This window comes from Carassius auratus, chromosome 37, assembly GCF_003368295.1.
Source record: "Carassius auratus strain Wakin chromosome 37, ASM336829v1, whole genome shotgun sequence".
NCBI classification, from domain to species: Eukaryota; Metazoa; Chordata; class Actinopteri; order Cypriniformes; family Cyprinidae; genus Carassius; species Carassius auratus.
Window position 1 is genome coordinate 1061398 of NC_039279.1, and position 12286 is coordinate 1073683.

Genomic DNA, 12286 nt, shown 5'->3' on the forward strand with positions numbered 1-12286 from the left:
CATTAATTATGTCAGCATAAATAAAAGTATATGAAATGTATATAAAATATGTAGTTTGAAGTGCGTTCAAAAAATGAATAATTCGAATTTGAATATTTTTACTCCAAGAAGTTTAAGTCAGTATTATTTCATACATTTCTGCGTTTTTTCTTCTAATTTGTGAGAAACATTTCAAAAGAGAAAGAGCGCCGTCAGCGAGATACTAATTAACGCATGTCATTACAGTTGATTAAAATTAAAACTACTTTCGTTTTAGTTTAGTTATGTCTCTGTAAAATGAAGTGTTGTGCGCTGGTGTTTGTTTCCGCCGGACGCTTTTCACGGTGACGCAGAGCCGCGATGGCGTCCGTGCTCGGAGTACTGCGACAGGTGAGAAGAAACATTAATAAACCACAGATAACACGCATGATATTACAGTTACAGCGTCGAGCACGCGGGACACTGAGCACACATGTATGACACGTGACTGACATGAACTGAGCACACGTGTGATGGACGCGCAGCAGAACTAATCACAATAAATCACAGGACGGACATGGATCGATTATTATAATAAAGCCTAATGTTTAGATGAGAGATGATCTTAATTCTCAAACATGATTTATGCATGTGTGTCATATTCATTACTGACAGTCGTGGATTAGACAGACTGAAGGCAGATTAATAAGTGTTTGTCTCTGAAAGTCATCTGAATGTTACTGGTGTGTTGCTGTTGGTTCAGGTTCGTTTCAAGAACAATATTCACAGGAAGTCCTTCTGAGATTCACGTTCACCTTTTATTGGTCACATGCAGAAAATAAATGCACATACATTTTTTTTAAAGTGTTTGTTCTAAAATACAATTTTTTTATGATTGAATTAATTAGCTCATCTCATGTCATCCTTGTCTTGTGTGTGTGTCTGTGTCTGATGTGTTTGTGTGTGTGTGTTTGTGTCTGATGTTTGTCCTGTGTGTGTCTGGTGTGTGTGTGTGTGTGTGTGTGTCTGGTGTGTGTGTCTGATGTGTGTGTGTGTGTGTGTGTGTGTGTGTGTGTGTGTCTGGTGTGTTGCAGGTCTCTGGGTCTCTGTCTCGCTCGCGCGCCGCGGTCAGGTGCTTGTGTTCGCGCGCAGCATCAGAAGCTCATCATGACGTGATCAGAACTGCGTTTCCACCGCTGCAGAGTTTCTCAGAGGAGGAGAGCATGATGAGAGACGCAGGTGAAACGCTGTTCACGAGACACAGGTGAGTACAGAAACACTCTTCATTAACACTCTTCTCTTCACCAGTCAGGAAATTCGCCCAGGAGCGCATCGCCCCGTTTGTCTCCAGGATGGACGAGGATTCGGTGATGGATGCAGATCTGATCAGTGCTCTGTTCGAGCAGGGCGTGAGTTTCATCTCATCACAAAATCACAGACACACCTGCTTCTTCTCATTAGTTTCATGTAATTGTGTGTGTGTGTGTGTGTGTGTGTGTGTGTGTCAGCTGATGGGGATCGAGATCGGAGCGGAGTATGGAGGCACGGGCTCCTCCTTCTTCTCCTCCATCCTGGTGATCGAGGAGCTGGCGAAGGTGGACCCGTCGGTGTCTGTGCTGTGTGATATTCAGAACACACTGATTAACACACTGCTGATGAACCTGGGGACGGAGGAGCAGAAGCAGCAGTATCTGCCGCGGCTGGCCAGTGATACGGTAACACCCCGACCTTCAGACCAGCTCTGAAAGCGTTTCTGTGACTGATGCTCCTTCTGTTCTTCAGGTCGGCAGCTTCTGTCTGTCCGAGTCAGAGTCGGGCAGCGACGCGTTCTCTCTGAAGACTAAAGCAGAGAAACACAAGGATTATTACATCATCAACGGCTCCAAGATGTGGATCAGTAACGCAGAACATGCCGGAGTGTTTCTGGTGATGGCAAACGCAGATCCGGCCGCGGTCAGTTCACACACTTGTGGAGATCTAAAACCTCTGAATCTGATTCTGACTTTATTTCAGCCGCTGAATTAAGACCATGAATGATAACTACCGTATTTTCCAGACTATAAGTCACACTTTTTTTCATAGTTTGGCTGGTCCTGCAACTTATAGTCAGGTGTGACTTATTTATCAAAATTAATTTGACATGAATCAAGAGAAATGAACTAAGAGAGATGAACCAAGAGTTCACATTACCGTCTCCAGCCGCCAGAGGGCGCTCTATACTGCTCAGTTCTCCTGTAGTCTACACTGAACACACAGAGCGCCCTCTCGCGGCTGGAGACGGTAATGTTTTCTCTTGGTTCTAAATAAATGCGACTTACAGCTCGAAAAATACGGTATACTGATAACTGTATTGGCATCTGTTTCGATGCTCAGTAACGTTCTGTTTTTTTTATACCTATATCTGTTTATTGTCACCTGTTGCTGGAGCTCTTTAAAGCAGGATGCATTGTGATTGGCTGTCAGTGTTTTTATTGTTCATCACCAGTTTCAGCTCTAGATCTGTTTCCTTAAGTGTGTTTTTATGATGTCAAATCTTCCTGTAACTTACATGGACAGAATGTTCAGTAATCAAACTGATGTCGATGATATGCTGAACTGGGATTGTTCTCTTATTCAGTCTCATCAGGTTTTCTCACACACACACACACACACTGAACGCGGGCCGTGTCACATGACCACAGTGAAGCGTCACAGAACTAGAGACTGGAAGCTGAACTCCTTTTAAATCCTGTTCAGTGCAGCAGATGTGCAGCTCATATGGTCACTGATTGATTGATTGTGTGTGTGTGTGTGTGTGTGTGTGTGGCAGGGTTACAGGGGCATCACCTGCTTCATCGTGGACAGACACACGGAGGGGCTTCACATCGGCAGGAAGGAGAATAAGCTGGGCCTGAGAGCCTCCTCCACGTGTCCTCTGACCTTCGACAACATGAAGGTAATGAGTCCTCTGTGCTCTGGACGTCACCGGATGTTTCATGATGATATTAACTCAAATCATCTACGTCGTCTGATGCAGGTTCACGAGAAGAACATTTTAGGGAAAGTGGGTCACGGTTATAAATACGCCATCGGGATGTTGAACGGCGGCCGCATCGGGATCGCAGCGCAGGTGTGCTTCACTTCCTGTTTACTTCCACAACACTTCACAAAATACAGAAAAATAACTTCAGATTTTTTATTTAGTCAATTAAATACGGTTTCATCTGTAAAGCAGAAGATAATAGTGTCATTATTCAGATCAGTTCATGTTTTTTTTTTCATCTGATACTGTCTGTGCAATTAAATCCATAATAGTGTGTGTGTGTCTCTGTGTGTGTGTGTGTGTCTCTCTGTGTGTGTGTGTGTGTGTGTGTGTGTGTGTGTCTCTCTGTGTGTGTGTGTGTGTGTGTGTGTGTGTCTCTCTGTGTGTGTGTTTCTCTGTGTGTGTGTGTGTGTGTCTCTCTGTGTGTGTGTGTGTGTGTGTGTGTGTGTGTTTCAGATGCTGGGTTTGGCTCAAGGCTGTTTCGATCACACGGTTCCTTACACCCGACAGAGGGTTCAGTTTGGCAAACGCATCTTTGATTTCCAGGTAGTTTTGCTGTTTTGTGTGTCTCGCGTGTTAGAGGTCATCGAGGTCACGTGTCCTCCAGCGTGTGTGTGTGTGTGTGTGTGTGTGTGTGAGCAGGGCATGCAGCACCAGATCGCTCATGTGGCCACGCAGCTGGAAGCCGCTCGACTGCTGACCTACAATGCTGCGCGTCTGAAGGAGGCCGGACGCTCCTTCATTAAAGAGGCCTGTATGGCCAAATACTTCACCGCGGAGGTCAGTCCAGCACTCACACCTCGTCTGACATCTGTGACTCCAGAAATGAGTTTATATCTCTGTTCAGATTTGTACAAAAGTCACATGAGATGGTCAGTCACCTGTTTAATGTGTTACTCTGTGGCAGACACAAGCTGCTGTTCTGAGGTCAGTGTGTGTTTCAGGTTGCGACTCTGACCACATCTAAGTGCATCGAGTGGATGGGTGGCGTGGGCTTTACCAAAGACTATCCCATCGAGAAATACTACAGAGACTGTAAGATCGGTGAGTGAAGCACACGCGTGTGTCATGAAGAAACCAGTTTAACACTGACAGACTGAACCGTTTCCTGCAGGAACCATTTATGAGGGAACCACTAACATCCAGCTGAGCACCATGGCCAAGATGATCGACCAGGAATACGACGGATGATCACCTGTGTGTCCGAGACAGCTGAAGAGATGATTAATGACCCGTTAGCTGTAGTCCGTCTCGTCTCTGAGATCACATCTGTCTCTAACTCAACCGTATCTGACTCTTCACCGATCCTCTGATGCTTCTCTGGTTATTTGTTGTAAGATTCAAATTATATCACAGCAAAGGAGTCGAAGTCTTTCCCGAGTCTTTTTTCTGACGTCTTCTCATTTTTAAAATGAAGCTATTGTTAGACCCGGTTTATATTCCTGTTAGAGTTTCTGATTGATTCGGTGCCTGATTGATGGCAGACGGCTGCTGATTTGAGATCAGTCTGGTCTCTCGTGTTTGTGTTTGTGTTGCTGAATAAACATCATGAACTCAGTCCTGCCGGTCTCTTGTGTGCGGTTCAAGGTCAGCGCTGGTCTCTTGTGGTCTCTCGTGGTCCAGAAGTGGCTCACCATCAGCTCTGGTCTGGGTTTAATGTAGTTTACTGTAAGGTCAGTGATCATCAGACCCTGGTGGTCAGTGATTTGACTCATTACTGTGACTCAATGAATTCACACAGACCCTGTCTAAATACAAACTAAATCACCAGTGAGATTAAACATATTTGGGCAGAAAGACTTGCTAAAAAATATTATTCCTAGTAACAAATAGTAAAAACATTGTTTTTATGTCATGCTTTATTTCTTTTCACTAGTAAGTACACTTGTCTCGCAGTGCACTGCACGAGCTTCTCATGTGCGCATGCGCAGTCTGGCCGCTAGATGGCGCTCACAGCGCGAAAATGAAATTGTCCATAAAAACCGAAATCTCTTGCATCAATAGTTGTGTGGATATTACAAATAACAATTCATAAATTTAAACAGGGAGTTGAGTCTAGGAGTCATATGAGTAAATTATAGTTTGTCTTGATGCGTTTCAGTCACTATCTCTTCTTTTTCTATGATTTAAGCATTTAGATAAAAATGGTGCCACCGCAGTAAAGAAAACAGAGAAACAATATGAAAACAATGAAAAGCAATCAGTCCAAGCTTCGTCGTTTTCCCAATTTGCATTATATGCTGACAAAAACATTTTTTTAGGCATTTCATCCTTTACACAGAGGATTCATATTTTAATTCATATTTCACACAAACTATCTCTCAGATTTGCTTTATTGGCATGACTGTAAATGATACAATATTGCCAAAGCTTAGTATACATGTACAAAATATAATAATATAATAACAATAATAATAATTAAACACAGTAATAGAATTGATTATTATCTTAGAAATATCAAACTGTAACGAATTATAGTGTATGAACATTTGATACCACTTGCTTTAACTACAAACATACCAAGGATCACTGTGGTGCACACACACACACACACACACACATTCACCTGCTGTCTCCCACTCTCTCTCCCCCCCCTCTCCCACTCTCTCTCCCTCTACCCCCCCCCCCCCTCTCTCTCTCTCTACCTGTTGCTCCTCTTCTTGTCTCAGCGCGCGCAGGATCGCCTCAGTTCTTCTCTCATGGATCAGCGCTGCGCTTCTGACTTCAGACTGGAGTAACTTTCTTCTTCTTCTTCTTCATCATCATCATCATCTGTGACAGTCTCACCGATGGAGGACAGAACACAAGAAGTGAAAGATTCTCCGTTCTCCATCAAGAACCTGCTGAACAAACCCGACAAACCCAGAGTTCACATGAATCTCCCGGATCTCAGCTTCCTGCGGCTCGCCCCCTGGAGCTGCGCGAGCGGACACCCGAACACACCCGCGGGTGAGCTGCTATTATTATAATAATAATTATTATTATTATTATTATGTGTTCGTCTATAATTACACCCGCTTAGGTTTGAGACTGAAGAGTTTATTCTGGGCGTCATGAAGGCGTTTAAATGGGTCAGACTGGTCAGAAGTGTTTGATGGTGAAGTATTGTGTGTGTGTTGTGTGTCCAGCAGCGGGTCGAACCAGAGAAGCGGAGGACCCGGATCCTAAAGAGGAGGATGAGGAGCTTCTTCTGGAGGACTCGGACTCAGACGAGCAGAAGAAACTCTGTCGCAAGAAGAAGACCAGGACCGTGTTTTCCCGCGCGCAGGTGTTCCAGCTGGAGTCCACCTTCGACCTGAAGCGCTACCTGAGCAGCTCGGAGCGCGCGGGGCTCGCGGCGGCGCTGCACCTGACCGAGACACAGGTCAAGATCTGGTTCCAGAACCGCAGGAACAAGTGGAAGAGACAGATCGCCGCCGAGCTCGAGGCCGCGAACCTCAGTCACGCGCAGAGGATCGTGCGCGTGCCCATCCTGTACCACGAGCACGCGGAGAGCGCGCGCGCCCGCGGGTCTGACCTTCACGCGCGCACTTTATTACCCGCATTCGCTGATCAGACCCGTGTGAGGCTCGAACCTGGTGCCGCGGCGCAGCGGTACGAGAGACTCAACCGGAACTAACTAACTAACCCATGAGAGAGTTCATCATCTGATCCAGGAGTTAAACTCTGTCAGGACCGAGCTAAAAACAGAAAGTTCGCCTCACATATTTTTATTTTTATTATTTTATTTTAAGTCTCGCTTTGTTGAGGAAGAGCACTTGGTTCAGCAAACGATAGCTGCAGCTGTATATTATTATTATTATTATTGTTATTGTTTTCCCATATCTCTCGTTTCATTTGAAATGCCGCAGTAAAGTGAATCAGTCTCGGTTCTTGTGTTTCATAACATTCCGTAAAATAAGGAAATGCTGGAAAAAAAAATTTTATTTTTATTTTTTATATATACATGCATTCACATTTCAGGACCCCCCAGTATTGCTCTGAATTTAATTGTTATTGACTTTATTTCTCAGTCTGAATGTTCACATGCACTCGTAAATATATATATTTTATTGTCTGAGGAACGCTTGAAATTTTGAAATTATGAACCATGTTTGTGAAATAATCGGTGAATTTGTCTGGGGTTTTAGAGGATTTTTATATGATCATGAATAAATGTTCATTGTTGAATGTGTTTGTGATTCTAAAGATGTGACTTAATAAAGCGCTTCTATTATAATTATGAGCTCTTGTCATCAACATAAGTTTATTTTATTTTATATTAATTTATTATCTCATTATTTATCTTTAAGATAATATAGACAATAGAGAATAGAAATCAGTGTTTTTATGAAAGCGTGGATGTTATTTTGACATTACTGCTAAACTCATATTATATCTAAATTAAAACATGTAATTATGGTTCTGTCAAATAACTTCAGTCATACACCGCGTTCAATAACATATACGTTGCTGGTGCCAAATAAAATCTGATGTTTGTAAGGAGGAGAAAAAAAATGTTTATTATTTATTTTTATTTTATTTTTTCCTTGTCCAGGGACCACATGTAAATTAGCTTTACTGCTAACTCTGGTACAGGGCTTGAACTGTGCACGGTCCCCTGTCAAATAAACATATAGCCTATATATATATATATTAGTTAGATTTACTGCGCATTTATTTGAAGTTAAATATTAGAGCAGCTTCACATCGGGCTCTTTCAGATGTCTTCTGAAAACTCATCTTTTCCAGGGCTTGTTTTATTTAGTGACACTTCGTATTTTAGTGTTGTGTGGTCCGTGGTCTCTGAGCTGTATAATATTGGTGTGTAGCCTAATGTATGGGTTTTTCTGTGTGTACATGTTTTAAAAGATGTAACGCACATTGGTCAACAAACTGTTGTTTTTAATGGTGGAGAATGGTGCTCTACAAATAAATTGCATTGCCTTGCCATTATTACACCGCTAATTATATTTTGTGGTTTGATTGTCGTAATTATTGTTTGATTCTCGTAAATTATTATTCTCACGCAATGGTTACGTTGCGTAAAATAAATCAGTTGAATTAAAATAGTATTTCTTAATTCTTAGTATTAATAGCATTTATATTCTCGCGGAAATTCGTGGTTTTGTATTATTAAAAATAGTATCTGTAAAACAGCACATTAAAATACTAAAATCTTACTACAAATCTGTAAGAATTCGCTTCACGGAGGCCTACCTATAATATCATGTATTTGATATACAGCTAAAACAGTAAATAATAAGGGTTTTATATCCTAAACTGGATCAGTCACTTCGACATAAATATTAATTAAAAGATAATTCACATCAGATTTTCATAAGCGATGCGTTATTTTATGCGCGTTCCCCTGACTGACTGAAAACCGGCGAGCACGCGCTTCAGGAGGATTTTTTATTTTATTTAAAGTAGCCTACAACAGCGCGTGTCGTCTGATGCTGGGAGTCTGATGAAGCAGCTGAGGAATAAGAGATTCAGCATCAAATCCGCGCAGAAATTAGAATTAATAACCAACATTCATGAAGCTCGACTCACTTTCCACACAAATACATTTCGTCTCCCGGAGTTTATTACTGATTCTCGGGTTTGACATGTTACTGTTGCTTTACATCTTACAGATATTTTCATGGTTAGTTTTTATATGGAGGATGATGATGATGAAGATGATGAGGAAGATGAGGATAAGGGTGATGAAGATGATGAGGATAAGGGTGATGAAGATTAGGATGAGGATGATGAGGAAGAGGAGGATAAGGATGAGGATGATGATGAAGATGATGAGGATGAGGATAAGGATGATGAGGATGAGGTGATGTGGATTAGGAGGATGAGGATAAGGATGATGAAGATGATGATGAGGATAAGGATGATGAAGATGATGAGGATGATGAGGATGATGATGAGGATAAGGATGATGAGATGATGAGGATGAGGATGATGATGAGGATAAGGATGATGAAGATGATGATGAGGATGAGGGTGATGAGGATGAGGATAAGGAAGATCCACAGCAGAGCCGTCCAGAGAGGGGCAGGTGCTCAAGTTACGTGATCAGATTTTCTTTTTTCAAGTAACTAGTAAAGTAAAGCATTACTATTCATAAAAAAGTAACGAAGTAACATAATTAGTCACTTTTTTTGGGAGTAACACAATACTGTAATGCATTACTTTTAAATGTAAATTTCCCCAAAACTGCTTCCCAATTACCCAAATGTTACCCTCCCAAAATGTTTTTATTTTATTTATTTTTTTTTTTTGGCTCAGTTTACAGAACAGCGTATGTCATGATAATATAGCATTGTTTCCTCCTCCGTGGGTAGTTAACAAGTACAGAAAGGTATCATGTGTTGAGCTGATGTTGTCATTTAAGGCAAGACATCTTAAAAGTGTTAAAGAAAGTGTTCAAGCTCATCACTTCATGAGGAATGGTCCTGTATGAGATCGTAAGGTCATCATGTGGATCATTTTATTCACGGCTAAATTATTATTCATTAATTCACTAATAGATTGGACAGGCCTTCACAAAAAGCATTTAATAAAATAATAATAATAATAATAATAATAATAATAATTAATAAATAGCTTGGAAAAAGCGCAATTTGGGCATCAATGGGAAAGGGTTAAGCTGCTCAAGCATGGAATAATGAATGGAATAAATCACAAACCTTTACTGGATTTAATTTAATACAACTAAAGAAACCAAGAAATACCATCACATTACCCAAACAGCCCCCTTTTATGTTATATCATGTAAATTATTACATAATTCCATATCTAAGTATCACGGTTTAGTTATTATTCAGTGAACATCACAGAATTATATCAGCAAATAAATAAAACATGCTGATTAATGACTGACAGTGAATATCATTTCAGACAAATATAACGCTAAAGAAAAAAATACAATTCCCAATTTTTTCTTAGAAATGTAGCACAGATATTTTAACTGTGACGATCGCATTGAGTAAATTAAAACAGAAATACACAACAACATCCTCGCGATATTTTGCTGTTTCGTGTCCCCGCTCGTCCCCGGAAGTAAATCCTTTTAACCAATCATTGCTAAAGAACGTTAGAGGGAGTTTTTGAAACGCACCAATGAGAGCAGAGCTCTGTTGTGAATGCGTCCAATCAGAGAAGAGCATCGATGAGCGGCAGAGCAGCAACAGAAAAGAGCGGCGCGGTGAGATTTAACGGAAATTCTGCTTATTTTAATAAACTTTTATGTGAAATAAAACGTTCAGCTGTGTTTCAGAGAGCTTTTACAGCGGAAGATTGAGTTGTGAATACAAACGCGACGGTTAGAGGTTCAGAAGCCGCGCAATGTGCGTCATTCAGATGAAGCTAACGCTAGCGTTACACTCGGTTTAATAACGGTTCACTCGAGACTGAGTCAAACACACGATGATGATCACAGTAACACACATACACACACTCTGCAGGAGCTGCTGATGTAACGTGTGTGTGTGTGTGTGTGTGTGTGTGTGTGTGTGTGTGTGTGTGTGTGTGTGTGTGTGTGTGTGTGTGTGTGTGTGTGTGTGTGTGTGTGTGTGTTCTCTCAGATGACCGGCACCAATGAGTTCAAGCTGACCCAGGGTCCGGAGGACAGCGTCTCGGCTGTGAAGTTCAGCCCGAGCTCGGCTCAGTTCCTGCTAGTGTCGTCGTGGGACAGCACGGTCCGGCTGTATGACGTCAGCGCTAACAGCATGAGGATGAAGTACCAGCATCTGGCGCCGGTGCTGGACTGTGCTTTCTATGTGAGGAGCACCACAGAACCCTGCAGAACCACACATTGGCCCTCTGCTGTGTCTAACTCTGTGTCTCGTGTTGTCTCAGGATCCGGCTCACGCGTGGAGCGGCGGTCTGGACGCTCAGCTGAAGACACACGATCTGAACACGGATCAGGGTGAGTGTGAACACCAGACGCTCGTGACTAAACATCACGCTGGTGCTTGACTGTATCTGTGCTCTTCCTCAGACACCATCGTGGGGACGCACGACGCTCCCATCCGCTGCGTGGAGTACTGTCCGGAGGTCAATGTGATGGTGACGGGCAGCTGGGACATGTCTGTGAGGCTCTGGGATCCCAGAACACCCTGCAACGCCGGACCTTCACACAGCCGGAGAAGGTGAGCAGACGAGAGACGGAGCTTGTGTGTGACGGAGCGAGCGGCGTCTGATGTCTGACTGTGTTTCAGGTCTACACACTGTCTGTCGCTGGAGACCGTCTGATCGTGGGGACCGCGGGGCGACGTGTGCTCGTCTGGGACCTGAGGAACATGGGATACGTGCAGCAGAGGCGAGAGTCCAGCCTCAAATATCAGACGCGCTGCATACGAGCCTTCCCCAACAAACAGGTCTCACACACACACACACACCAGTTTAGGACAAATACAGTTTCCATGGGTCTGTTAAAAATGATTTTCTTTATCGTTATGGAAGAAAGGCGATCATTAGTGATAAAACACAGTACAAAATAATAATTAATCAGCACAATCTTTTACATCACACAGTTCACATGCTGTTGACAACATCTGTTTTCTGTGTGAATCTGTGTTAAAGTGTAATGTATTTCTGTGATGCTCCGCTGTATTTTCAGCATCATTCCTCCAGTCTTCAGTGTCACATGATCTTCAGAAATCAGAATAATATGATGATTTGATTGAACATTTATTATTGGTGCTACTATAATTGTATTTATTTTCAATATTAAAAATATAAATGTTTTGTGAATTTTTTTTTTTGGTTTCTTTGAGTATAAAGGTTAAAAGAACATTCTTAAAAAATCTTTATAAATGTCTTTACTGTCAGATACTGTCAGTTTTGATAAATTTAATGCATACTTGATGAATAAAGTATACATTTTTATTTAAAAATACACACCTAAAAAACAAACCATCATATTATTCATGATTTCTGAAGATCATGTGACACTGAAGACTGGAGGAATGATGCTGAAAATACAGCGGAGCATCACAGAAATACATTACACTTTAACACAGATGTTTTACAGTAGAATAATATTTAATATTTCTTACTTTGTTTTTGATCAAATATAAAGCATCTGTGGTGAGCAGAATATACTCATTTAAAAGTTATGTTTCCTAACTTTTGACTATTACTGTAGTTGTAGTTGTGTTTAGGTGCCGCAGAATAAACACATTTTATTTTATTATTATTTTATTTTTTTACATTTTAACATTTCAATCATACTGTCATGTGTTTGTCTCATTTTCTTGACTTTATCAGCATTAATCCATCTTGTAGATGATCTGGGAACTAAGGTTCACTTAAAGTGGGAACTAA

General features: G+C 41.6%; 2 protein-coding genes and 1 pseudogene across 2 annotated transcripts; all 3 read left to right on the forward strand.

Moving 5' to 3' along the window:
• The first annotated feature begins 272 nt into the window (after positions 1–272).
• LOC113055802 (short/branched chain specific acyl-CoA dehydrogenase, mitochondrial-like) lies at positions 273–4538 on the forward strand. The gene is made up of 11 exons (XM_026222167.1): positions 273–369; positions 1053–1197; positions 1267–1367; positions 1467–1673; positions 1741–1911; positions 2768–2893; positions 2975–3067; positions 3437–3526; positions 3623–3760; positions 3925–4024; positions 4095–4538. Exons 1-11 carry the CDS (start codon positions 340–342, stop codon positions 4169–4171), a joined length of 1278 nt encoding a protein of 425 aa, XP_026077952.1. The 5' UTR covers positions 273–339; the 3' UTR covers positions 4172–4538.
• A 1087-nt stretch (positions 4539–5625) lies between these two features.
• LOC113056471 (homeobox protein HMX3-like) lies at positions 5626–6599 on the forward strand. The gene is made up of 2 exons (XM_026223271.1): positions 5626–5929; positions 6109–6599. Exons 1-2 carry the CDS (start codon positions 5770–5772, stop codon positions 6597–6599), a joined length of 651 nt encoding a protein of 216 aa, XP_026079056.1. The 5' UTR covers positions 5626–5769.
• A 3473-nt stretch (positions 6600–10072) lies between these two features.
• On the forward strand, positions 10073–11504 carry LOC113055820 (mitotic checkpoint protein BUB3-like; annotated as a pseudogene).
• The last annotated feature ends 782 nt before the right edge of the window (positions 11505–12286 follow it).

Bases quoted from the DNA above. Each gene is read 5' to 3' on its own strand.
- LOC113055802 (XM_026222167.1), top strand. From the start codon at position 340: ATGGCGTCCGTGCTCGGAGTACTGCGACAG. The intron at 3,068-3,436 runs GTGTGCTTCACT...TGTGTGTTTCAG, and splicing joins GCATCGGGATCGCAGCGCAG to ATGCTGGGTTTGGCTCAAGG. The intron at 3,761-3,924 runs GTCAGTCCAGCA...TGTGTGTTTCAG, and splicing joins CCAAATACTTCACCGCGGAG to GTTGCGACTCTGACCACATC.
- LOC113056471 (XM_026223271.1), top strand. From the start codon at position 5,770: ATGGAGGACAGAACACAAGAAGTGAAAGATTCTCCGTTCTCCATCAAG. The intron at 5,930-6,108 runs GTGAGCTGCTAT...TTGTGTGTCCAG, and splicing joins ACACCCGAACACACCCGCGG to CAGCGGGTCGAACCAGAGAA.